The 27,980-nt window shown below is 40.8% G+C and overlaps 1 protein-coding gene across 3 annotated transcripts; it reads left to right on the plus strand.

The window, feature by feature from the left end:
- Window positions 1-1,019: 1,019 nt before the first annotated feature.
- crtac1b (cartilage acidic protein 1b) lies at window positions 1,020-27,215 on the plus strand. Of its 3 annotated transcripts, XM_012880654.3 has the most exons (15): window positions 1,022-1,227; window positions 4,306-4,496; window positions 6,779-6,975; window positions 7,327-7,463; window positions 10,110-10,266; window positions 12,759-12,893; window positions 12,979-13,121; window positions 19,330-19,466; window positions 22,200-22,282; window positions 22,698-22,798; window positions 22,903-23,071; window positions 24,088-24,233; window positions 26,057-26,099; window positions 26,194-26,337; window positions 26,580-27,215. In XM_012880654.3, the coding sequence occupies exons 2-15, from the start codon at window positions 4,312-4,314 to the stop codon at window positions 26,693-26,695; spliced, it is 1,893 nt and encodes a 630-aa protein (XP_012736108.1). In that variant the 5' UTR covers window positions 1,022-1,227; window positions 4,306-4,311; the 3' UTR covers window positions 26,696-27,215. The 3 variants fall into 3 exon arrangements, with proteins under 3 accessions (XP_035982134.1, XP_012736108.1, XP_012736109.1); XM_036126241.1 differs by lacking the exon at window positions 26,580-27,215 and having other exon boundaries at window positions 1,020-1,227; window positions 26,194-26,573; XM_012880655.3 differs by lacking the exon at window positions 26,194-26,337.
- The last annotated feature ends 765 nt before the right edge of the window (window positions 27,216-27,980 follow it).

Genomic DNA, 27,980 nt, shown 5'->3' on the forward strand with positions numbered 1-27,980 from the left:
TTGTCCCTCCCCGCTGGAATTCGGAAACACCTTCAGAGTTACCCTTCCCTCCTGGCCAGGCCTGTCAGTTTAAGGTGGATGGCTGTGTCCTAACGAGTTTGCAGTTGTACCAGTCTGTTTCCCTTTTCAGATGATGGGTTGAACTGTGCTCCATGAGATGTTCAAAGCTTGGGATATTGTTTTCTAACTCAATCATGGATCCATAGGATTCTCCACAGCTTTATGCCTGACCTGTCTGCTGTGTTCCTTAGTCTTCTTAATGCTGTTCTGTTAGGAAGACCCAAAGGCCTTCACTGAACAGCTGAATTTATACTGAGACTAAATTACACACAGGTGAACCCTGTTTACTATACCTAATTGGTGATTTCTGAAGGTAATTGATTTTTTCTGTTTTTTATTTAGAGTAACTTAGGTAAAGGGGCTGGAATTTATGCGCATGGCATCGTTTTCAGAGTTTTATTTGCAAAAATGTGTGGAAAGGTATGTAATGTTTTCCTTCCACATCATAATCACTACTTTACTATCAAGTAAATAAAATGCATTGGTCTTGGGATTGTTACGTGACCACATGTGGAAAAGTCTCAAGGGGTTGGACTACTTTGGCAAGGAGCCGTGACAGGGTGAACTTTTCGTCTGATAATGATCCACGATCATCAATTATAAAGGTCAGGATTTGTTGCAGGAGCTTATGAAAGTTTTTTTTTTTTTTTTTTTTAGATTTTAATATGTTTTTAGCTACATATCATAATCCTAGAACAAAGGATAGAAGACATTCCCAGGACGGCTTACAGCTTCTCGCTCATAAGCACATGGAGCAGGATCTGAAAAAGCACCCAGACCAGAGGGAACAGGCTGAACCCCGCATCTCCATCCCAGCTGCTTCCCTCCCAGCTCAGGCCTGAGGACACGCCCACCCTTCCGCCCCCACCAGCTCCGCCATTGGCCGCCTCGTTACATATTCCGCAAGCTGGCAGGCCATTGGCCAAACTCGCACACCAGGCGATTTCATAAAGCAATTTTTCGTGGGAAGTTGTGTGAAAGTGTGTGCGCGTGTGTTTATGTGTGTGTGTAGGGGGGGAACAAGCCTTTTGATATCCGCGGTATCAACAGCCCCCCCCAATTAGCCGACCCTCACACTCTGGGTTTGCGCTTCTCCCCCGCCGTCCTCTGGCTGTCAATCGCTGCAGGATTTGTTGGGAGTTCCCGGGGAGCGCCTCTCCTGCATCTGTGAGTACCTGAGTTTGCCTGCCTCACTTCGGCTTCACAAACCAAGCGGCGCTCCGCCGGGATGCGCTGCGGCGACAGAGTGGAAGAAAAGTTGCCTTGAATTTGACCGCAACTTTTTTTCTGCCTCCTCCTCCACCCCCCTCAAAGCAAACAATTAACCTTGATTAAGACGCTGGCTTCCTAAGTAGACGTGTTTTAGTTAAGCACCTGCAGTGGCGGTGATGGAGACGAAAGGAAGAGGCGCAGCGCGGAAAGCGGATCACCTTTAAAATGCTGATGGCTGACAGTAAATGTGACAGAAGATCAATGGCTGCAGCGGTTGTGTTTGAATAAGGGTCTTGTCATGTTTTTGCTTTTTTTTTGGCTATTTGTTATTCTTTTATTATGGAAAACTTATTTTTGAATAGGATAAAGCTACGCGTTTTAGATATCTGATATGGACAAACCACTAAATTGTTACAATGTGCAAAACTCATTCAGTAACGCCAGAATAAAGTTTAGGAAAATGTCAACTTTAAGGCAGTGTGCTTTGTGTCTTTGATTCGATGGGAAGTTTGAAAAGTTTTATCCGCTTCTCACTGAGATAAATTATAGGCAAACTTGATTCTGATGCAGTGTTTTTTTTTCTGCTAAAATTAGAAGAAATTCACCTAGTTGTGTGGAGTGCTGTGTGAGAGTGTGTGTGTGTGTGTGTGTGTTCTGCAGTGAGGATCGTCCTTCACAGAGCATCTGGAAGTGTGTGTTTGAAAGTGAAGATGTTGCTGGCTCTTTTTGTCGCAGTGTTATCAGGATCAGAGCTGGGCAGGAACGCTCCAGAAAGCACATGCTGATGTTGCACGCTGTGGTAATGGCCTCTTACCGCCCCGTATAAATAATCTAATGGAAAACATCACTCTGCTTCAAACAACAATGTTTTGTTTTGTTTTGTTTTTTTCTCCCCCCGAGCGCTATCATACCGTGTTTGACTGGTTCGCAACAAATATGTTGCTTCCCATTATTATTGTTGACCCTGCAGATACCCCCACCATAAAACCCCAACGAGTGCATGAAATGCTTTGTGGATCCATCACAACTTCACTTGAGTGGGATGTCTAGGTCTTTACTGCAGTGAATATTGAGCAAAGCGACTCTATGTCCTTGACTGGATAATGTAATACCTCGTGGCTTAATCAAATCCAAAAGTCCCCGGAGGTCTCAGCCACCATTCTTTACGTCTGAATAATAGAGGGTCTAACACAGTTTTCAGGCTGATGCTTAACTGAAAATGTACCATGGGCATGAAGCCTTTTCCCTTCTTTTTTATTGTTACTCAAACAGGCACGGTTCACCCATTCATCTGCCAGGTTCTGACCAGAACATCCATCATTTATCTGGTGCACATGCATGGGAACTATGCAAGATCAATCTCTAATATATCTTTTATTGGAATGACACTACTGGTTCAAATATGTACATGCACTGCAAGAATTTGGATTTTGTTTCCAAACACCTCATTCACAAAGTTGATGTAGGTTAGTTTTTGGACAGTGGCTGCTGTTTTTTCTCCTCAGGCAATGATTTAGCAAATTGTTTGATGTTATGCGGTAGCCTAAATTTGCTTGAAATGGAAGTCCCGCTGACTTCCTGTTTGGTGTCAAACGAGGGTCTACAATCCACGATAGACAACTTCCTGTAAGATTTGGATGAAGAAACATATTTTTTCAGTGGATGAGGTTTGAGGCTTTTATAATTAACAGATGTCAAAGTAAAAGGTGTGGCAGAAAATCATGTCACCTCCTGTTCTTAGTGGACGGGGCTAATGTGATGTCAGCAAATGGTCATAATAGAGTTGTGGACACTCAAAATAAACAAAAGTATTTAGGGAGCGCTGTGGATCCGTTTAGCAACACTCACCAAAAGTGTACAGAAAACTCCACCTGCAGGTTTTTACTTGAGTCATTTTTTTCCCTGCAGCACAATTCTACTTTTTTCTCTTTGTCCACCAATCTTTTTTTTTTTTTTTACCTCTCTAGAGTCTTTACTCCTGGTAATTTATATGTTACCTCTTCTATCTTACATTGGAGTGCATTTCTCATTCTGCCAAACTGCATCCTGAAGTCCTGAACCGGCCGGCTCATTCGTCATCTCACACTCCTCTAATGGGGAGTAACTGCTGTTAATTAACCCTTCCCGCTAACGGCCACTGTCTACGTTTCTGCCAGATTACTGGTGTGCGTTATCGCCGCCTAGCCTCTCCTGCAAATTAGCAGCGGCCCCCGGCTTGCATTTCTGCAGGTGTCAGCTGAGGTGCCTCGGAGTCTCACTGCAGGGCATTACGCAAACAGCGCAATAGTTTTATCTCAAATTGAATTGTTGAAGGAGACGTTAAAGAGTCATACATCACTGGAGTGCTCAGGGCTGAAGGAAAGAATATGCGGCAGTCAGGGAGCAGAGAGGGGAGCCTCTCATTGGTGTCACGGAGGGAATGACGAGGGATGTGTTCATAAATCCCTATGAAGAAAAAAAAATCAAATTGTCAGCTTGTAAACACATTTTAGTGTGTGCTTGTGTGTGTGTGTGTAGTTTTATTTTGGCGATGCGAAGGTGACCTGTCTTTTTCTTTTTCTATCCCGGTTATTATTTTCCGTCCTTGTTTTTGCAAAATCTTCTGCCTGAATGCTCTTCACACGTCAAGCTGGATTTAACCCTTAGCTTTCATCCCCACTCAAAGATAAACACAAGTGAGAAGCACCTTATGTCTCTTGTGTGTGAGGTCATGTTGGTTTTCTCTTGGCTCACCAGACTGTTCGCTTCATGCACGGATATTCTATCCTCTCTACGTGTGATGGGTCGTTAAGACCTAAAACAGGCAGAAGGTCACAGATTCAGAGGTTGACCGCCTTCTTTAGAGAACTCATAGCTCACAGTGGAGGTGTAGACCATATTTCCAACTAACAGAACAAACATGTGAGCGGGTACAAAGCACTGTGTGTGTGTTTTTCCCCAACTAAAACAGCACAACCAGTGCATTTTGCGAGACAAAACGAAGAGCCGATCCAGGTTTTTTCAGGGGGGCAAATGATGTGTTTTACTCTTCAGGTGAGGATGTTGCTGTGCCTGCTCTTCCTCCTGCCTGCCCGCTCCTCGGCTCAGCGATCAGAGCCCATGTTCTCTGCTGTGACCAAGACCGCTCTCCGCCCGGACTATGAGAACAACCCCAGCCAGCTCAACTATGGCATGGCTGTCACTGACGTGGATGGGGACGGAGACCTGGAGATATTTGTCGCCGGGTGAGAGGAGTGTTTCACTTTAATTTATTGGCTTCTTGACCTTGCTACAGTGTTTTATGTGACCCCCCCCCCCCCCCCCCCCCCCCACACCCACCCTCCCCCGTTTAGAGTGCTATCCGATTCTAAAGACTAAAACAGAAATCCATTGTCACTTTCCAAAGGTAAACCTTTAAAACAAAGGTGAAAAACTAAAAGAGGGGACATTAATGTGCCCTGAAGCTCACTCAACCGGTGAAAATGGATGTGATTGAATAGCATGCCACTGATGGGAATAGCTCTGCAAGCCTCCCGCTATCCAATGAAGCAGCAATGAGATTCTCAATGCTTAACAGAATATAGATGAGCCCAAATGAGCGTGCTTACTAAATGTAATTTAGCCAAAACAACCTATTCAGCAGGTATCTGAGGAATAGGCTCATCCGGCAGCCTTATAGAGGATGTAATTTCATTTGCCGTTAGGAAGAGCTTTGCTTGAATATCTTCTGTGTAGTTTATGCTACACCTGTGTTGTTGACCTTCAGTAATCATAGCAATGATCACTTTAGGCATTTTAATCTCACATTCCTACAAGGGTTGTCTGTAACGTAAATATATTACATGTGACGCGTGCTGGAAATGACAAATCAAAGGGTCCAGACTGTTATTTTTAAAGAGCTCATCAACTTCTTCAACTGCTGAGGTTATAGTCGTAAGTTTTTGATTTACAGGTTAGTGTCTTCATGGTTGTCCCTGCTCCGTTTGAAGTGAATTCCTATTCTGAGCAAAAAGGAGGATCAAAATCTGCCCAGCTGGTTCATTACTTTTGTATGTTGCCAAGTCTGATACAACTGCTCAGATGGAACAAGTATCTATTTCAAATAACCTTATTTTAGCCAACAAACATATATCTTTGTATTTATTTATTGTTCCCATGAAGTATGTCAGAAATACCAAAACTATACTTGTACAAAACTACACTTATTTTGAAGCATCCATGTCAAAGTGTGTTTCCTCACAAAACAGAACTTCTTTCAGTGGGAAAATTATGTTGTTTTATTGTCCTCCCCAGAACGTCTTGTAATATTCAGAAACTTAAATGTCACTGGTCTGTTGTGCCTTAAAAATGATGAAACAACCTGGTACGGTATATGCATTAGATTACTCATTATGCTAATCTTAATGAAAAACAGAAACACACCCAGCTAGTGCAGATGTACGCTCGTTTATAGTCATTAAAGAATATTATTTTATTCTTTGTTGCCTTTAAAAAGAAAACACATTAATTTACTGGGTATTGTTTCTCCGTGTAGCTAGCCAGCTGTGCCCTAGTGTGGACACGTGAAATAGGCCTTTCTGTTCCACGTGCTCACGTGTCCAGAGCTATAAAGGGTTTGTTAACCCCCAAAAGATTGAACGTTTAAAAAAAACACAGGGGTCAACGAATTTCAAGCAATATTTCACCGTTCTAATCAAGCAGCCTTTTAAAACTGACCATTATCACGTCGTGATAACATGCAGAGCCTTTTGTAAATTTAACAGGCATTGTTCACACCGCTTTCTTTTAAACTTTCCTGAAGTATTTTCCTTGCAGTTGGAAATATAATTTTTGTATCGTCAACCCTTCAAAATAGCAGGCAGTTTGACCGGGCAGGTCAACTGGGTCCTTTAACCTGCGATGTCAAATTAAAAACAAAGAAAATATATTATTATGTTTATTTAGCAGTGAATTATTATTTTTTAAGTTACGAAACCTGTGTGATTACAAAATTAAAGACACTGCAGGTGAACAGAAGAACATTTTTAGGTAACAGGATATACCAATACTTTTCCCCTTTTTTACAATTTGAATGTGAAGCTGAATAGGATTTGATGCATTGATATGCCTGTATTTTCCATTAGAAGAGGAGTTCTGAAATCCTGATTTAGTTAAAACATAGTAATGTATTTTTAGACAGAATGTGAAATTGTATGTTGAAAATCATTGTAGGTTTCCAATGATTTTCACAAGGAGTTTATTCCATCTGATTTCCTAAAGGCCAGTCAAGTGTTCTGTGTTTTTCTTTTTTTTATTCGTCCTGTTTTTTTCCCACAACAGGGTGCTGCAGATCCCCCATTAAATAAACTAAATAACATAAATAAAATCCAGCTTCACCAAATTTTTGCTTGAATAAAAACAACAACAAAAAAAAAAAATATAAAGAAGCAAATAAGCTCTCACTGCTAAATTTGCTGTGGATGTTTTTTAGTTCTCATCCTTGGCTCCGATTCATAAAGAAAGAACCGCTTTGTTTCCCCACGTTCAGATACAATGGCCCAAACCTCGTGCTGAAGTACGATAAACAGAGGAAAAGGCTTGTCAACATCGCCGTCGACGACCCGACTTCCCCGTTCTACGCCCTGAGGGACCGTCAAGGCAACGCCATAGGAGTGACAGCGTGTGACATAGATGGAGATGGACAGGAGGAGATTTACGTCCTCAACACCAACAACGCCTTCTCTGGTACAGTACAAGCTGTCGCAAAGGCACACGGTCCGCACGCCGTATCTCAAGCAGGAGCATCTGTAAGCGGTAGCGGGGCTTATCTCATCTGAGTCTTCATCAGATAACGGATAAGCTTCGTGCTGCTATAAATCACAGAGAGAGCCGCAGCGAGCGCGCCGTTAACGCCGCAGCGGCTCACTGCTGTCATTTTCTCAACTCCACGCTCACGTTTCTGCCACAGCATCTCTATATTCCCTTTTTTTTCCTGTCACCTGAATTTATCATGCTTCAAAGTGACCCGTCCTTGCTTCACATAAACTTGCCGTGTTTTCAACTCTCTCTTTTTTTTTTTTTTTTCCCTGCCTAAAGGTCGAGCGACATATTCCGACAAGCTGTTCAAGTTTCGCAACGGACGCTTCGAGGACCTGCTGAACGACGACATAAACGAGCACCGGGATGTGGCCAACCCCATGGCCGGGCGCTCCGTGGCCTGCATCGACAGGAAGGTACTCCACACACGCGTGCAGAGCAGAGTACAGTATGAGCTCTACTCCGCACACACACACACACACACACACACACACACACACACCCACTCCTACCACTGTCTTCCGCGTACATGCACGGCTGCTTCTGTTTGTTTACCAGTGATAAGTCATGCCCTGCCTACGCCGCCCTTCTCAGCATGTGCTCTGACAGTTCATTTGGGCGAATGGTGCGCTATTTTCTCTCCTCTGTCCATCGCGCCAGTGTAATTACAGAAGCAAAGGCTCGTTTGTTTTACAGAACGCATCCTACGAAGAGAGGGAGGGAGTGATGACTGCACGCTTCTGCTTTCTGCCTGTAGCCGTTTCCCCCCCCCTCCCCTCCGTCTCATTTCTTTTGTTTTTATCCTTTTCTCACTTACATTTTTTCGCCCTCCTCTGACTGACGTGCTCTGTCTTTGTCTCTTATCTCACACACAAACACACAGTTCCAACTTCTAATAAGAGGATGGGATAAAGATAGTAATAGGCGAAAGAGGACAGCAGGGATTACAATAGTTTTTTTTTTTTTTTTTTAACAATCCCATCTCGCTGAGCACCGATAGGAGGTGCAGGTGCCAAGCAGATTGGAAAGATATCTTCTTTAATGGCATACTTCTTTTAGAAGAAGCCAAAGCCCTGATGCATGCTCTTGCATGCCAGTTCGAGCAGATCCAAACGTTTTTTTTTTTTGGTTTTTTTGGAGCAAGTGCAAAAGGAAGCCAAGCGTGCAGCATTGTCAGCTGGGTAGTTAATGTGTTTGATCTTGTTTACCCATAAATGAAACGTTATCTTGTAGCAGAGGGGGTGCATTTGTCATCGGGCCGTCCCTTCTCTCCGGGTCTCCTTGAAGCTGCCGCGCCGTCATTATTCCTAAATGAACTGATGAGACTGACATATTGAGGCGTCTCACGTCGAGCTGATGGATCAGTCCACTTAGAAGAGGACTTAGAGAAAATAAGTTGACTTTACAAGCTCAAATAACGGATTTATTTTACAGTGGTGACAGGCTTTGAGAAGAATGATCAACAGTTTCAGTAGCTCAAAATTGACATTATTACACGCGCAGGCTTTGGTGGTTAACACAAAGGATTTGGGCAGGTGTGTCACACTACCTCGACTGCCCGTCCCAGAGACAGAAATTAGCCTCGGGTGCCAACTTATTGAAAAATCACTGACTTTTAACTTTGTTAAGTAACAGCCAGTGGCCTTCGGGTCTTTCATTACACGTAATGCTTTTCGTTTCCCTGCATTTGTGTGTGTGTGTGTGTGTGTGTGTGTGTGTGTGTGTGTGTGTGTGTGTTTCTGTGAAACCCTTCGTTTTACAGCCCACTCTAAAGTGGCATTTACAACAACCCGACGTGTTTACCTTCCTCTCCACGTAGGAATACAGTATGGTGAGCAGAAATGGTCAGATGGCTTTTATTTGTGTGGTCTTGCATACGTGCATGTGTTTGTATTGATGGAAACACGTTAGGCCTGGTGGGAAAGCTCATTTAAATCGAGTGTATAGTCTATTAGTGTGGTTCCGTCTGTGAGTTTGTGTCTGCAGGGACTCTGACTGATAATGGAGTGTGAAATTAATCTCCAAAGGGAGGCAGAGCAAGAAGTACCAGGCTGGGAAAGAAGGGACAAGGGGTAAGAAGCAGGGTGAATGGAGATAAAGGGAAAACAGGGAAGGTTTGATGAGGAAAAGGGGTGTAATAGTTACAGGAAACGAGCGAAAGAATGGAGAAAAGTTTGTTTCATGTTAAATCCACAAACATCTCTCTTTTCATGCTATTTTAGTTAGCTATCAGCTATTTGTCTAAGGTTACTGTGACGTACCAAACATTAAAAACGATAACGATTTCCCTGATCATAAAATTCCTTAATATAAATAAATGATTTCTACATATGAAAGAAAACTGAGCATTGAGTTGTTAACTTTGCAGAAATTCCTCAACCTGAGAAAGCCCGTGGCGCCACTGGAGAGGACCAACCCTCTGTTAACAGGAACACACATCCAGCAGAAGCAGCCGTCCTTATTAACCAGCTGGACATTGAGGGTACAGAAATGAGACCCAGATAGCTGTAACAACTGTAAATAACAGCTACATGGATGGGAGGAACAGATTGCAATCAGTTCGCCCTCATGAAGCCTAAACCTTTTCCACTGAATCTACATAGAAAGCTGTTGATCTGCCCCCAGAAACAGGAGAGGAGGTGGAAAACAGGAAGCTCGGCACCCCGATTTTACTTTAAGGTATTCTGGGAACCAGAAGCAGGACTGTAGGTTGAGAGGAAACCAGTTAGTTGGGAGCTTAAAAATAACCTGTAACTCAATCATTCAGAAGATTAGGTTCCAAGTCTGAACTCTATGATGTTTCAGTTATAACTGCAATGTCAATTCAAAGAAGCAAAACAGAGACCGGACAGATTTTCATTGCTAAGTTGGCTAAGTTGGCTTCTATAGGAACTTCATTCATTCAAAGTATCTGGTTGTTGGAGGTAAGTGGTGGCAATAAACATTATGTCTGAGATTCCCAGAGAGGTCAAATGACCAAACAGTTTTGCACATGTCTGAACTTGTGTTTTAAACTGTCAACAAAATGTGACGTAATAAAATCTGCACTTGTTTTTCTGCAGGGCACAGGCCGTTATGCCATCTACATTGCCAACTATGCCAGTGGAAATGTGGGCCCCCACGCTCTGATAGAGATGGACGAGGCGGCCAGTGACCTCTCACAGGGAGTTGTTGCCCTCTCCAATGTTGCAGAGCAAGCTGGAGTTAACAAACTGATTGGTGAGTATCAGGAACTGATGGAGACTGTGGGACACTTGATGATGCGTTTGTGCTACCTGCCCCTACAGTGTTATTAATTCTGACATCTGCAGAAGAGCATGCAGCGTTTGTTGCCATATGTTGTAAAACAAAATAAATCCACAGAGAAGAATTGTTTTTAGGTGTTAAATATAAGAGACAGAACAATATCTTTTTAGAGAAGAAGAAAAGCAAGGAAGAACAACATGAGAACATCTTTTGGTCCTATTACTTTTTAACTAAGATGTTAGTAAAATATGCTTGTGATGTAAAATATACCTTGAATCACATTAGTTGCGCCTGAAAAGCATCTGTTACCTTAAAAAATACATATTAATGAGAATCTCATCTGCCATAGTCAGCAGTTATAGACGAGGCAACTAGTGGTGCCTCACCTAATTACATCCCTTATAACACCTGTAAAATAATTTTAATTTAAACATAGATTTTCTTTTATTGTATATTTTAATTATTTTCAGTGAGGACAAACCTATTAATGTTAATGTGTTGCTTGTTCCCATATTTATTCAGAGTTTAGTTAAGACTGGAACGCCTACTGTGACAAACAAGACGGGATGAGGATCCAAGTTTATTTTTCCACTAAACACATAGCTTAAAGCTTAATGTTAGGAAAATGCAGCAAAGAGTAGCATCTTGGTTTCTCCAAGTTCTCAAATACACTTGTCAATAAAGTGATTGGAAAGCATGTATTTAGAAAAAGAAAACTATCATTCTATGTCCCTACCATCACTAAGGTGTGGAATGTACAAAACACTAGTGGGACTTGAACCATGTGCTTTGATCAGATGAAACTAAGATTGAGTGTTTTAGCAACAGATACTCCATGTAGGAGAATACTTGGGAAAGCCCTCTAGGCCCACTGTGAAGTATAGAAGATACTGTAATGTGTTATCGAGTGGGCTGGTTTCTCTTCCAAAGGTTGTCTTGTCTGAGTTCATGGCATTCTTGAGTCTGTGAAATACTAAAAGATTTTAAATCCAAATCTGGTGGCCTTTGTTAGAAAACTAATGAATAGGGCTTTACTTGGTCTTTAATTAGCATGTCGATCTAAAACATTTGGACAATTCAACTAAAATTGTTTACCAATCAAACTCAACCTTCTTGCATGGTCAGTTCAAAGACCGAAATCCAATTCCATACACAATGAATAAATATATATATATATATATATATATATATATATATAATATATATATATATATATATATATATATATATATATATTTTTTTTTTTATTTCTAGAAATCTCTGTTTCTATAAACAGCTGTTCTTTAATATATTTTTTCTCAGAATTTATTGCATCTTGTTTAAAACAGATCAAAAAAGTTTAAAGCACATCCTAGTTGCCTCGTCTTTTAGAGCACTAAAAGTCAGTACTCCCTAAACTCAGTGACTCAATTCGAGCTTCGACCAGTGATGTATGGAAAAGCGGAGCAATAAATGCCAGAAAGCCCAACCTAACTATGATTGGTTTCCTTACAACCAAGACCAAGATCACGTTTTAATGAAACTTTATTGTAACCACTGAAAAGTCCTTGGTGTCAATGTTCCAGTAAGTTTTGAAAATGGGCGATGACTTTGTGTTTGAGAGCGACAGAATGAATCTTCATCATCTCTGAATCCTTTTTTTTTTCTTCTTTTTAACGCGAAGGACATAATTTGATCCACCCAGGGGGCCAGAGAGAGCTGGTTAAGAGTTACTGTGAGTGATGTCCACTGGACGGCTTTGTCATCAAACTGCTGTTAATCAGAGCAGATGGACAGCTTGAGAAGTTGTATATCTGATGGTTACATATCTCTGGAGAGGCATTTTGTGGTTTATTGCTGTTGGGGCCAAGTGATATTTGTCTGGGCTGATGAAGCGGGACAGTAAATCAGGAGCAGGGCCTGGCTCACAGCACTGACTCTGCACGGAGAAAGGGCAATCAAAGCCCCGTCAGCTACGTAATTAAACTCTGCTGGTCTGAGATGAAACGCTGTAGCGAGATGCTTCACTTTATAGGAAGTCATTGGAAAATCATGGGGTGATTTTCAGTGTGCACTGTGATTTTTTTCCTATTTATTTATTTATTTATTTCCTTCATCATGATTAAATTACTGCAAGGCTTTGTTTAATGCAAAACATCTCAGTATGTGCTGTATCACTTGACTGCTGTATTTGTTAGCACTTGTGATTCGCCTGTAGTTGTTTTCCTGTGTTCGAGGCCATGGGAGTTAGAGTCTGCGTCAGCAAAAAAAGACCTACACTGCTCTAAGGAAATGGACCAAGAAGACACTAATGATCTACTATAATCCCTTTTTGTTATAGAGCGGATCTTTCTCCCTTTTGTTTGGTACGGTATTTCATGTTGCCTGCTCCATTGTTTTTCAAAAAAAACCTCGTCTCTCCATTTAACTAGCTGCCTCGTTTTATCTTACTGAGGAACCTTGTCTCACTGTATCCATCTGCATAGGGGGGAGAGGTGTCGTGGTGGGGCCCATTGTTAGTCAAACTCTATCTGATATCTTCTGTGACAATGAGTATGGATCCAACTTCCTGTTCAGGAACAACGGTGATGGAACTTTTACTGATGTGGCGCAGCAGGCTGGTAAGGGCTTCAGTGTGAGATTGAAGAAACGATACCCGTCCAGGCTTTAGACTATTTCAAGAACCTTTCAGCGCGTATTTTCTAGGTGTGGAGGACCCCATGCAGCACGGCAGAGGGGTGGCCCTGGCAGACTTCAACCGTGACGGCAGGACGGACATCGTCTATGGGAACTGGAATGGGCCTCATCGCCTGTACATACAGCTAAATAATCGCAAACATAAATTCAAGGTAGGGGCCTGATGTCCTCAATCGGTAATTAATGTGCACTAAAGAAAATAAAATTCTGCTCTAAATGGTGGTGCAAAAAACAAACTTGATGCAGCGTGAAGAAGTTTGTTTAGAGATTTTCTTTTATTAAATACAGGAAGATGAAGTTTAAGAAGAAAAACAATATCTTCTTGTTTTCTATACAAAGCAAGTCTGAAATGTTTATTTCTTATACAAAGCACTGCTTAATGATTATATTTATAAAACTGCAAAATGGTAAAGTCAGGAGAAACTAACCGGTGGGGATCTTGGCAGCAGGTTTGGTCAGTAACATTTATTAGAATGTATTAAACTAAACGTTTATTTATATAACTACAGAGCAAAACAGGTTTTGGTTGTTCAGTTCTGTAAGTTGGCTATTCTGGTTGAAACTCAAATTTCATAGTGGTTAGGTAAAGTCTGATAGGAATTTATGAAGCAGAGTAACCTTGTCAACTTTTTAAACTCTTTGACCAACTTTCTTTCTGCACCAGACTCTCGGTACGGATTGCATTAAACACATGCAGATGCAAACAAATCCATCAGAACTAAGTATTTTTCCCATTTTTGCATCAGATCTCAGTGTTTCTATTTTAATGGCAAAAACAAACATCTCATCAAACAGCATCAGAAGACAAAGATGCTATATGCTTAGTTTGTGCTATTTTATAAGTTGATATTTCTTTGCATGTGCTTTCCGAACCTATGGTTTACATACATTTAGCTTTTTCAAATAGCTTCATGAATTTGCTCATCAGTGTGGTGATTAAAATGAAAGAGGAGACACGTGATAGCTAAGTAGTATGTAGACGGGATGAAAGAAGACTTAGAGATAGTTCTCTACACAAGCGGAGGACCGAATGTTCTTCAATGTGAAAAATGGAAAAGAAAACAGGCCTGTTAGTCCAAAAGATGTGATGGTGTTCTTGTAAGGTCACCAGTTTAGCTCTAACTACAGTAACTAAGAACATTATATTCTAACTGTGTAATGGTGCAGTTGAATAAATAGTGTTTTACTCATAACTGTAGCAATAATTCCAAATTAAGCTATAGCACTAACCAAGTATCACTGTCATAATCATACATAATAGGGTGTAACACTGATTCACGGCAACATATTGATTAAATGAGTAACAATCCAGTTGCGTCAATGCAAAATGAGAACATTGATCTATATCATAATATTTTTAATTTCACGAGGCATGAGTCTATAGTGAACAGGTGATCTATCATTATTACTTTTTATAATTAGGAGAATGTTGTTTTTTATTTAAATGCTTGATCATGCATTTTTTTTGTGAGACAATATCAATGTAAATAATTGTTAGATGGGCAGATGATATCAGATCATATTGATAGCAGATTTGGGAATTGAGTTGAATGGAAATCGTATCATAACAGACTTTTGGCAAATATTGTGTCGTCACCCAAACAAATATATAACATTGTATGATGATGAAGCAGGTGATTTACACCCCTAACACCTGGTAAGGCATTACAGTGTAATGATGACGCTTCCCATCAACGTAACCCCAATGACAAAGAACCTGGGTTTGCAGTTATTAGCTGTAGGAGAAATGATAACAGTAGATTTGTATGTTCTATCATAATTGCGTTTTTTGATTCTTGTGGAGTAATTATAATCATAGTAGTACGGAGGCAGAGATTTAACCATCAAGGCAAGATGCTGCATTGATGGTTATGCTTATTGATGGTTGAGAAACAGTGAAGATGGCTTTTCTGTAGAATATGGTCAAGTGCTGATTCCTTTTCACAAATATGGGACTCAGTACCATTTAGCCAGGATGCAAAAAAATAATATAGAGATCTTGCTTTTTCTGTATAAATATATCTGACTAGTCTGTTGAATGGATGAATGAATTTTATTTGAACTTAAGAGAGTGTTTTGTCTGACTTATTGACCGTAACAACCTATACAACTTTGTTATCAATTTCTTATCCTGCCCCCTTTTGGGAGTAGGAAGTTCTCCATTGGTGTAGTTGTGGTCTGAGCTACTAGTAAAAGCTAAATAAATGCAGAATAATAAACTCACTATTCTCGCTATGGAGAGGCATTTTAGCAATTTCCTTCTGGGAATATTAAAGTATATCTGATTTGATCTGATACGGGACAGAGCTGCTTTTATACCCACAGCAGCAGCGCTGGTGACACGTCAGTTTCTCCTGGTGACGTCACACAGACTTTTGAACCAATAGCAATACTGATTTGAAATTCAATGCAAGACACCCTCTTAACCTTAGGAGGGCGCCACACTGACAGTTTTAGACACAAAAGCCAGAATTTCAACAAATAGGCACAAATTTGTCAAAATAATGAGACAGCACTATAAGACAACCAAAAAAAGTTGATTTGAGTGTGAGTTACCCTTTAATAATAATAATAATAATAATAATAATACATTTTATTTCAAGCGCCTTTCAAAACACTCAAGGTCACTGTACATGTAAAAACAATAAATGGTAAAAGCAGTCGTCATAATTAAAAGAAACAACACAAATTACACAGAGGAAAGTAATATAAAATCATAATGAAAAGGCAATCTTGAACATGTGGGTTTTGAGTTTGGATTTGAACACGGGTAAAGACTCGGTATTGCAGATGTCAGGGGGGAGAGAATTCCAGAGTGTGGGCGCGGAACGTGAAAAAGCTCTGCTCCCCATGGTTTTAAGACGGGCTGAAGGAACAACTAAGTGAGTGGTAGAAGAAGATCTAAGTATGCGGGAGGGAGAAGAAATTTGAAGTAAATCAGAAAGGTATGGAGGGGAGAGATTGTGAATAACTTTAAAAGTAAGTAGGAGGATTTTGAACTGAATATATCAAACTGAAACCTGTCTTCTCATATGTGCAGATGTGTGTATATATATACACAGGCAAGTTTGGAGGGGGAAATAATCACAGAAATAATTCAAACCTAAAACTCACCAGCAGATCTGCGGGTAATCCAGACTAACTATAGTGGTAGATGGACCAAAAGGCCGACGCCGGCTTGGCAGCCACATGGTGAGGTGTAAAGGATGATTTATTTAAACGATAAATAAATGATAACGGCAACATTTACAGACAAGACGAGGGTTTAGGAACAGCACAAGAAGTGGACCAGAGATAGGGGTTGCACAAAAGAGGACCTGACATGGAGTGTGAGGATACCAGTGATTTAAATAGGGAAACAAACAGAGACGACAGGTGAGAGTAATCAGCAACAGGTGAGAGATAAGACAGGGATTAGGCCGAAAGGAGCGGGCTTGGGGGGGATCAATTATATGACAGGGGCAGGAGGAAAACGGAACCCAATGAAAAAACAGACTATGACAAATTAAACTCACTAACTGAACTGAAGACAGGCAGGCAGGAAAATAAGAATCTAACTGAAAGAAGAGTAACTAAATCCACAATGAACAAAATACTAAAATAACGTCAGGAAACAAGAAGGAAGGAACATAATCTACAGACTAATAAACAACACTAAAAAGGTGAAAAACAGCAAGATGCACGATCCCCAGGAGCATAAACCAACAACAAGATAAACGCCTGGAGATCGTGACAAGTGCCTAATGAGAAGCCAGGTCAAAACAGCAAATCTATCCTACTGTCACAGTGAACGGGTTCTTGTCAGTGCTAACAATTGCCAGATGAAATACTTAATCAATGAGCCCCAGCAGTCTGCATGTGTCTTTTCGGTGGTTCTGTTCTTCATTCAGCAACAGGGACAGAGGGATGAGCGGCGCAGCGTGTAAATCTGCAGAACCCTTCATTCTCCGTGATCTACCTCTCCCTGCCTGCTCCCACATCTTTTTTACAGGAGATAAACGTCACAGGAGTCCTTTTTATACGGGTCAAGTAAGGGGTTAATGTGCGATGCTTAGCCCCAAGACGATTCCATCGGATCAACACACACACGCGTGCCTATTCCTGCACACACTCACCAATAAGGCCAACTGAATTAGAAGGACAGGGTGTTTGCTTTTTAATGATGTATGTTGATGCACAAGCCAAAACACAATTAAGACCCCCTCCCCCCCAAAAAACCCAAAAACTGACACTTTCAATATTATCCAATGTTGACCCATGACTTCGTAATGAAGCTGTTGTAGCACTTGAATAAACCAACAATTAAATCGGGCTGAGCCAGCATCTTGTCTTGGTAATGGAAAGTGCAGATTAGGCCTTTTTATATGTAATTAAAATCTGCTAGTTAACTTTTTCTTTGCAATAGGTTGGAAACACATACACACTCATCTAATACAATCTTTGTAGATATTTGGATAGATGACCTTAGCAGAAAGGTTTTAATGCTATATCTTAACTTTCTGGGTTATTGCAAAAACGTTTGAAGCTTAATTATTTTATAACAAATTTGATATTTTGATAAAATGTTAAAAGAAATTTTTGATGGAACTATATGACAAATGTGTCCATCTGTAGTCATGCAAAGTCATTAGTTTACAAAACCACAATTTGCTTCAGTTGCGGCTTTGAGTGCCTGGGGAATGTCTCTTCCAGCTTGGTTTATTTTTTTGAAAATAGCTCCGCATCAGTCAGATTGGACGGAGAGCATCTGTGAACACCAAGTCTTCCCAACATACAGAGTCAGCGCATTTAGGTTTGGGACGTCCCAACACAGGAATATGCTTTGATCTAATCCATTGCATTGCTAGCTCTGGTTTTACAGTCACAATCTTCTGCCGCTTCTAACAGGTTTTATCCAAATATTGAGCTTTATTTATCTCCATGCATTGTCCCATCGACTCTGACCAGCTGCCGCGTGCCCTCTACTGAAAAGCTTCCCCACAGGATGATGCTGCCGCCACCGTTTTTCACAGAAAGCGTGGTTTGTTGATTGCGTTCATTCTTCTCCGTTCTGTTTTCCATGCAGGCAATGCTGCGGTCCCCTTGGTTTTGTCTCTTTCTTCTGATGACAGTTAATTGCAGGGAACTTTATCTAGGGGTAAAATAATACATGTACATAGTGTGATAAAAAATATGTCATAATGTCTACAATTTGAATTGCTTCGTAACGTGATGGATCAAATTTTCGATCACAAAATGTTAAACTGATGATTTTTTTGCTCAGTTTTAGTCTCGTCTCTGCACTTAAGTCGGTGACATATTAAATGTAGTTGTTCCCTCGGAGCCTCAGACAGCCATCCCCTCTCCTTCACCTGAGCAGGAGAAGGTCAATGTGGGCGGCCCTACCTCTGCAACTTTATGAGGCTTATAATTAAAACAGGGAGTAAATACTGGGAGGAGTGAAGGGCTGCCCTATAACTCTTTCCAGACTTATCACTAGCTCACTGAGGCGAGGACATATCTGTTGCTTTCTCATGCAAAAACGAAGCTGCTGCAGAAACTTATTTCTAAAAGTGGAGCAGAGAGGAATCATCTGACTGATTTGCCCCATGTCTGAGAAAGAATGCATTCACCCTAACAATCCACCTTGTGTCCGGTAGCATGACCTGAGTGAGGGAGCTGGGAGCTAATGATTACAAAACAATTGTAAAAACAAGGAGGAAATACAGTATGGATCAAGTACATCTTAACTAAACTAAAGCAAATAAGACCAAAGGTGATAAAGCAACTCGGGGAGAGAAAATACAGGATGTAGATACAGTCCAGCACACAAGAGAAACCAGATTACCAAAATACAGCAATAGCTACAACTTAGACGAGAACCCAAACCGACACATGAAACACCTAAAATGTATCCTACTTACGTGTTGGGCATGGTGGTGGCACAGAGTTGACCCATGTACGGAGCTGTCGCAGGTTCGAGTCCCGGCTCGTGGACCTTTGGACGTTAACCGACGTCTCCGTCAAGCTGCCATTTTTTTCCACATCAACTCAATAATTTTTGTGTTTTTTTATCTTACACACTGAGCTTAAAAGCAATAGTCGGTGGAAGTGACTGACTTCGCAAAATCTTTTATCAACCTTGTTTTGAATCAAAGATAAAAAAAATTTTTTTCTTTTTCAAACCGAACTCAAACAGTTTTACATTATTTTATATGTTTAGAAAGAAGCATAAAGTGAAGTTGTTAACAACAAATGATGTAAATTCCAAGCAAATAACGAAATATTTGTATAGTTTTGAATAAAGTGGAAAGAAGAAAAGATGAATAAATGTAAGGATTTGTTGAAAAACTAGCACTTAATTTCAATTCTGTTCCTCAGGACATTGCCTCCCAGAAGTTTTCCATGCCATCCCCGGTTCGGACTGTTATTGCTGCAGATTTTGATAATGACAACGAGCTGGAGGTGTTTTTCAATAACATCGCCTACAGAGGACCCTCGGCCAACAGACTCTTTAGGTACTGACAGTGAGCGAAACTCAAACAATCTTATATGTTCACACTGCACACAGAGATTTATAACCTTATGTCTAAAGAGAATTTTGATGCGGGGGTTAATAAACTGCTTTTGTGTTTTGATTTAATATTCTAATGCTGTGCTTGAAAGCTGAAGGGAATTTAAATTTCCAGAAAAAGGATACTTATCTAGTCTGGCGTCCCGCCTCTTCCTCCTTCCTTCTTCACACATGAACGAGTCTTTCATTAAGACAGTTTTAAGATCTTTCTTTGTTCATGGTTTGGTTTCCTCTCTAGATAATATTAATTAACTCAGTGCTCAAAATGTGCAAAACGGGTGATCGGTTGACTGATAGTAAAATAAGCCTTTTTTTCCTTTCTGAGTAAAATCTGATTTGGCAAAGTTGTTTGAACAGGATTCAAATTTCAGTTCCCACTGAATATCAGCAATCAGTCTATGCACCAGAGATCTCCTGGATCAGAATATTTCTGCACGCCAGGTCACCCAAGAAAAATCTATCCCCCGGGTCTGAAAGAGGTCACTACTTCACAGCCAGTGACTCGGCCATTGTCTTCGAAGAAGACGAACTAGCTTATTTTTTTCCTGCTCTTTGGCACAGAAAAAAAAAAGATGCTTGAACAAGCTAATTAATCCAGTACAACAAATCAATATCAAGCTGATGTTAGTGCTTTCACAGCTAAAAATCACCACATTAGCAGCACTAAGATATTGAATCGTTATAATGTGGAACACTTTCATGCACAGTGGTCAACATTGTGGACAGCTAATCTAAAGTCATTTGTTCTGTATGTGTGTGGTTGTTGATGGTATATGAGCCACTTAACTAGACTTCAGCGTTTCACCATACACAGCCACCCACACGCCAACCAGTCAGACATGCAGAACACCTCTGGAATATCTTGCAGGTGCTTTTATGAGACCTTTGCAGGTAAACATGGATTGGTTACAACAATTAATAACCAAGTTCTGATTTCTCTGCATGAAAGAAATTGTAATTTAAGACCTGTCCGTTACAGTGGACATAATGCATCACTGGCTTTACAGTTCTAGGAAAAAGTATTTACCCCCTTACAGATTTCTGCTGGTTTTGCTTTTTGTTGTCACACTTCAGTTCAATCCAATTTTGTTTATATGGCGCCAATTCACAACACATGTCATCTCAAGGTGCTTTACAAAGTCAAATTCAATCAAATCACACAGACAGATTGGTCAAAAAGGTTCCTATCTAAGGGAGCCCAGCAGATCTTATTGGGTCTTGACATGCAGCATTCCCTCATACTGAGCATGCATGTGGCGACACTTAAATGTTTTAGATCATCAAACTAATTTTCATCTTGAACATAGAAAAGCTGAGCAAATGCAAAAAGCAGTCTTCAAATGATAATTTTATTAATTAAGGGTAAACTATCTAAACCAACCTGGCCCTGTATAAAAAAATGAATTGCTTCCTAAACCTACTGAGTTTATTTATACCCTTAGCCGCCACAGTGATATCAAGACTTTATGATAATTTGAAGTCTATTACATCCCCGCTGAGGAATTTTGTCCCATCCTCCTTTGCAGAAATGTTTTCATTTGGCCAAATTGGAGAGTTTTCAAGTATGAACAACGTGTTTAAGGTAATATTACTGAACTGAACTGGATTTAAGTCCACACTTGGCTAGGCCACTCTAAAACTCCATCCAGTGTTTTTTTTCTGAGTCATTTAGAGTTGGCCTTGCCACGGTGCCTTGGATCATTGTCCTGCTGCATAACCAAAGTGTGATTAAGGTCCGGTTCTCAGGGCTGGACATTCTCCAGCTGGATGTTCTGGCCATATACACGGACATAATGATTTAATAAATTGGGCAATTACTTCTTCAAATAGTGTCAGGTCGGTTTAGATAGCTTTTTTTCCCCTTAATTAACAAAATCATATTTTGAATAATGCACTTTGTTCTACCTCCATGTTTTCTTTTGTTGGTGATACAATTTGCTTCCTGATCTCAAACATTTATATGTGAAAAACAACAACAAAAAAGAAATTTACAATAAAGCAGATGCAACATTGCATTTTAGTAATTTTTTTCTTGACCAATATTGGTACTATACTACTTTTAAAAATACCTTTTTGGCTGCTTAGCCATCTTGTAGTTCCTCTTTGAGCAACTGTTTCCTCAACTTGTGGGGCATCCAGTGGAAGTTTAAGTGTTAATGTTCCCTGAATGAGCCATCCACATGTGGGATTTCCTAAATATCCGACTGAAATCAAACTCTGTCAGGCATGTTGTTAGATTAAAGCGGAAGCAGTTTCTTAAGAAACCCCCGAACATATTATACACGACTCTTTATTTCACGGTAACATCTATTTATTTAATTACGTTTCATTGTGTTGCCTAATGAGTATTATGCTCTTTCCTCAGCTCTCTGTTTGTGTGTTAAACATTTATAATGTTCTTTTTGTTCTTATGTAAGCAAAATGACCAGCTTGGGAACATTATTGCATATTTTGGTAGCCTATAATCGCTGCATCGTTTAGTATTAGTGTTAATCCTTAATGTTTGCCCCAGTACTAATAAACTATAGGTAAATAAACATTTATCTTCAGCATGCCGCCGAGAGACATAAGACAATGGATGTACCAAATTAATTTTCACTTTTTATGTGTTTTAGATGCAGTGTTATTAATGGCGTGCAGAAATGTAAGGGCTATTTTTATGTGGATGCTTTTATAGGGTGAGCAGAAGAGAACATGCGGACCCCCAGATAGAAGAGTTGAACATTGGGGAAGCAGCAGAGCCTGATGGACGAGGAACTGGTAAAACTAACTAATACTAACCATGTGCAGAGGAAGCCTGAAGGCACATCCCAGTGATAAACTTTTGTTGACATTCAGCCTAATGAAACAGGAAATTGAATCAATTTGAAATATATATTTTTTTTTATTTTTCTTGATGGTGTGAAAGAGAAAAATATAGAATATTTGTGTGGTTGAAGGTGAGTTGCTTATAAATATTGTATATAGATGTGGAGGAAAAGCGCCCATATATGGTAGTACCACATCAAACCACTAGATGGAAGCAATGCTCCATTTTTGGAACTCCGTTTTCCTACATATCTTTTTCTCATCAAAACATTTGTTCTTTGCTTATGTCCATATTTTCTTTCATGATGATAGCGATTATTAAAAGATTGTTTCCTGAAGCTGTGTCTTTTTGGTGATGGATCTCCAGGAGCCATAGCCACAGACTTTGACGGTGACGGCCGTCTGGAACTGGTGGTGTCGCACGGTGAAAGTGCAGCACAGCCGCTTTCTGTCTATAAAGTCAACCAGGTGAGTGTGCGTGTCTTGAATGGCATTTGACACTCTGCAGGTTGCCTCAGCGTAATTCGCCCTGTTTGGGGCCCGTCTTCTTCCCTGTTTCCCTCGCGCGTCAGGGCCTCACTAACTCATGGCTGCGGGTGATTCCCCGGACCAAGTTTGGAGCTTTTGCCAGAGGAGCTAAAGTGGTTGTCTACACAAAGAAGAGCGGCCCACACACACGGATTATTGACGGTGGCTCGGGGTACCTGTGTGAGATGGAACCTGTGGCCCACTTTGGCCTTGGTAAGATCACATTTAAAGAGCCAGGCAGTTACACTGCAAAAATGTATCTGAAAATAAGTGAAATGTTCTTAAAATGTGTGTTTTTGTCCTAGATTTGAGCAGGTAAATAATCTTATCTGCCAATGGAATGGAGTATTTTGACCCCTAAAATAAGATAATTAGACATCCTGCACTTGAAACAAGATGATGGAGATGAGTTGCTCCTATTTTAAGTGCAAAAATTTCATTCCACTGGCTGATCATCTTATTTACCTGCTCAAATCAAGAACAGATACACTCATTTTAAGAAAATATTACTTATTTGTAGTTCCGTTTTTGCAGTGTATACAGGGATCGACCCTCTCAGATAACTAGACCTGCACCTCTGTAGGGCAGCAAGTAGTAAATTCTGGATCAGATTAACAGCCCTGTTTTGTTTAACCTCTAAAAAATATGCTTTCTTAACTAAGTTATTGCAAACCTTGACAGTAACAGTGGGAAAGATAATGAATACAAAAACTTTGTATTATTCCTTTGAGCCCTCTGGTCCCTCTCACTGAGCCAGTTCTGCATCCTGCCGCCTTCACATTGCTCCCTGTGGGGGCAAGCTTTCTAAACTGTCGTAACTTTAGAAAACACCTCCAGACTTTATGGGGTTACATGTGATACACACCGCAGCAACGTGAGATGGTGTCATCTTGGTTCAGAACAGGTGAAATATTCTCTGGCTCCCTGGCAGTGCTCCTGTCTGGCAGGGTTGCTGAAGATCTGTTTACATTAAAAATGCCACTTTAATTAAGATCCACAAAGGCTCCCATGAGATGAGCGCTCTCTGTGCCTGATTAAAACAGTTAATGATGAGAAGAGAGTGCAAGTAAGTTCTCCTTAAAGAAGACAAAGATGGAAGAGTCATGACTGTCAGCACAGTACATTGTTACTAGAGTTACTCTATGGATTCCTGAGGTCATATGACCCCTTTTGTCTGTGTGTGTGTATATGTGTTTGATTTCTATCTGGAGTCATTCTTACCTAAACAGGTAGGGACGTGGCCACGAACGTTGAAGTGTACTGGCCAGATGGGCGCTCGATAGCCCGTCCCCTGGAGCCTGCAGAGATCAACTCAGTGCTGGAGATCCCCTACCCAAAAGATGAGGAGGAGGTCACTCCCACTGTGGAAATAGAGGTACAGAACACATCAAAGGAAACTCTGAGCCCTCAAAAGGGAGTTATATTGGGAAGAACTTGCTTTACTTCAGCCAGTGAATGGGCTTCTGTCAGAACAGCATGATGGTGTTGCAAAAGTATTCATACACTTTGAGCTTTTTCCCATTTTGTGATATTACAACCGAGCGCTACAATGCGTCTTCTGGGGATTTTATGTGAGTCAAAAACACAAAGTAGTGCTTGAGAGTGATGTGGAAGAATAAGAATGTCATTTTTGTTTTTTATTAGTGTGTTGTGGGGTTGTATTCAGCTAGTTGGAGTCAATACCTTGCAGAGTCGCCCTTTGCAGCAGTTGCAGCTGCATGTCTATTGGGCCATGCTCAAACAGCTTTACACATCTGGTTGCTAAAATGTTTCCCCGTTCTTTGTGGAATAGCTCAAGGGCTGTCGCGTTGAATAGAGGCCATCTGTGAACATCACATTTCAAGTATTGCTGTAGAGTTAAATGTATTTTTATCTGTACATACTGTACATATATGACTTTATTGTCACTCTAACTGTATGTTTAGCGTTGTTGTCCTGATGGAGGGTGAAGCTCAGCCATCTCTCAGGTCTTTTGCAGCTTCTAACAGATTTTCTTCCAGAAATGCCCGATTAATCCCCCCCCCCCCCCCCCTTCCAACATCCCATCAACTATGAGCAGTTCTTCTGTCCCTGTTGAAAAAATAGCTCAGTGTCACACATTGCATTTTGCATGTAGGCCAACACAACTTGTTTTGGTCCTCACTGCCAGTGTCGCCTACATGGCTTCTGGCTAACTGCAAACTGAACATCGTACGGTTTTCTTGTAACAGAGGCTTTCTTCTTGCCTCTTTTCTATGAAAGCCATTTTTGTGGATTGTCCTTACTAGTAGTCAAGCTGATTTGATCTCATTCTACATTCCTTAAGATTCACTGAATCATTCTGATGATGATGATCAACAATTTTTATTTTTTTTCTGTGTACATAGTTCTTCACCTTCTTTTTCTCTTAGTTTTGCTCAGGTTTTAGTTAAGTTTCACTTACGTGGTAGAGTTAATTCAGATAAACAGCATTCTATAGTGATGTTCTCTGGATGTTCCTTTATTTCTGTTAATAAATTCTTGAACTTGAAGAGAAGTTGTCACTCCTTTATTCCATAAATGTGCAGAGTTTGCTGTTGAAACAACGGCAGTACTGGAATCACCCCTTCAACTATTGTCTTAAAATCAGCTGTTTGGACTGATATTCACCAGACAATACCTAACAGACCGAGAGTTATTTATTAAACATTAAATAACTTAAAACAGTGTGTAATGGCACAACACTGGCAATCGAGTTCTTGCTGTTGACCCCATGAAAGGTCAAAGAACAGGAGCTAGGAGCTATAATTAGATGTATTTGGATGGAGCCAGTGAAGTTTGCAGTGATGGCAAATTGGGAAAAAGGGTGCAAAGGCTCTGTTATAAATGTATTATTGAAATATAAGTTAGGATGGATTTAAGAAGGTCAGAAAGTTTCCAGTAAAACTATCTGGCATCCACGTTTGATCGGGCATCATGTAGAGTTTATTAACTGATACACTGTAAACCCCGACAATTAAACGTAGAGTGCTGAACTGCTGCTTGGTCAAGACTGCTTGGTTTTCTGCCAGCTCTGTTTTTGCTCAGTAAAAAGTACCACTCTGTTGTTTTTCAGTCACTGGTAGAATTTGAAGATGCTGTCGGAGGCAGTACAGATGATTGCAGCAATGATTTTTACTGTCAGCGTGTTTATAGGATTGTAAAGATTTTTTTTTGCTTCATACCAATTGTGTTTTACAGTGTGGCCACGGGTTTGCTCTAAATGAGTATGGCCGTTGCACAGGTAAGCTGGCCTCGTTTGTCTTCTTTTCATGAACTCCTGTCTCCTTGTATGAGTCTCCTTCAGTCTCTGCCTTCCCCGCCTTCACCATCCCCAGATAAAGATGAATGCACCCAGTTCCCCTCTGTGTGCCCCTCTGACCGCCCCATCTGTACTAATACCTACGGCAGCTATAAATGTCGTGCCAAGAAAAGATGCAACCAGGGCTTTGAGCCCAATGACGACGGGTCTGCCTGTGTGGGTGAGTTGTCCTTACAAAACATTTGCTTAACTGCCCGAGCTCAGGAAAGCAAAAGACGTGCCACCAGAGGAGAGGCTTTAAGGTCTTTAATTGCACTAGTTTTGGGTAAAGGTTTAGACTTGCTAACATTTATGTGACTATTTCCCCTTTCTGCACTTGTTATCTGCTATCAGTCTAAATGAGTTGTTGTCTGACAGTTTGCCGCCCTGTTTCTTTTTTCTTTTTTTTTTTTTTCTTCGCAGCCCAGGTGGCTTACTTTGGAAGGACACGCTCTTCTGGGGAATGCAATGCTTTCCATATGCTTGCTCTCACTCTGCTCCCCCTCATCTCTACTCATCTGCAGATAGGACTGCTGTAGCTTTAATTCTTTTTTTTCCTCCTCCTTACTGCTGAATGGAGCTGTACAGAGACTGTGTGCAAACTTTCTCTCTGAGAAATAGCCTCCTTCTTCTCCATGAATCTCTGCTGTCTTTTCTTCGCTGGTTGCTGTATATACAGACTTGCTTCGTTGTCACCGCTGCTGTGTTTCACCCCGCGGCTTCTGGCCTCCTCTGGGAGCTCCGTTGTGAGCTGCAGAGATCAGAACTGTCACCTGCGAAGCCCCGGATTCGTTGTCTGGCGTTAAAAATACAACCTGAACTGAGGCCAAGTCAACGAGAGAAGCTTTGCTATGACCCCCACCCCGTACATACGGAGATGAATCCACAGAGCGGCCCATCTGTATCTCTGCCATACCACAATGCTAATCATCACATATCACTCTCATCTTGATTATGTGTTTACTGAGAAGCTTGAGAGCAAAAAGCTTTAGGTTGTGTGTGTATTTATGTGTCTGTGTGGGCGATGTGTGTGTGTGTGTGTGTGTGTGTGTGTGTGTGTGTGTGTGTGTGTGTGTGTGTGTGTGTGTGTGTGTGTGCGTGCCTGATTGTGCGGGGTCCAAGGCAGTGTTCAGGTACAGAAACATACGCCGGACCATCTGTCGCCAATGGCAGGGCTCACTTCTTTTTTTCTTTTTTTTAAACAGATGAATGATAGAAAGAAAACAGAAGAAGATGAATGCAAAGCTGTGTGAGTGAGGAGACGCATATTTGAGGCTGCATATTATTACTAGATGTTGAAACAAACACTGAAAGAGAATCATTGGACGGTGTCAGGAAGACTAACATTACTATAAGAAGAAAAACCGAGTTGTTTCTATGTGGAGCTATTTTTTTTCACACTAGCAGCACAATGTTGAGCGATGCACAGTAAAAAGTTCCCTTTGCCATTTTCAATGTACAAATCTAAATGTAAGGCACTTTTTTTCTGGTGACTCTGTATTGCACATCCCAAGTTTGTTTTATTATAATAAAAAAGTGCAGGTTTACTTTGTTCATCCTTGCTTTTATGATCCGTTTTAGAATTGTCCCTGAGAGGGTTTTGTGCCAATGTAGGCAATTTGTCAGCAATCATACCTTTTATATAAAGCTGACAACATGTTGTAAAACGAGCTGAACGCTTTACTGTTCTCAAATAGGTATGTTCAAACGTGTGATAGCATTGCTATGTTGTGAGAACCTAAAGAATGCTGTACTTCAGCTGAAAAAAGATGTTCAAAAATAGAAATCGCGACGATGCTGACATCTTGACTGACAGCTTGACAT

The sequence above is a fragment of the Fundulus heteroclitus genome, chromosome 22 (genome assembly GCF_011125445.2).
Source record: "Fundulus heteroclitus isolate FHET01 chromosome 22, MU-UCD_Fhet_4.1, whole genome shotgun sequence".
NCBI lineage: Eukaryota > Metazoa > Chordata > Actinopteri > Cyprinodontiformes > Fundulidae > Fundulus > Fundulus heteroclitus.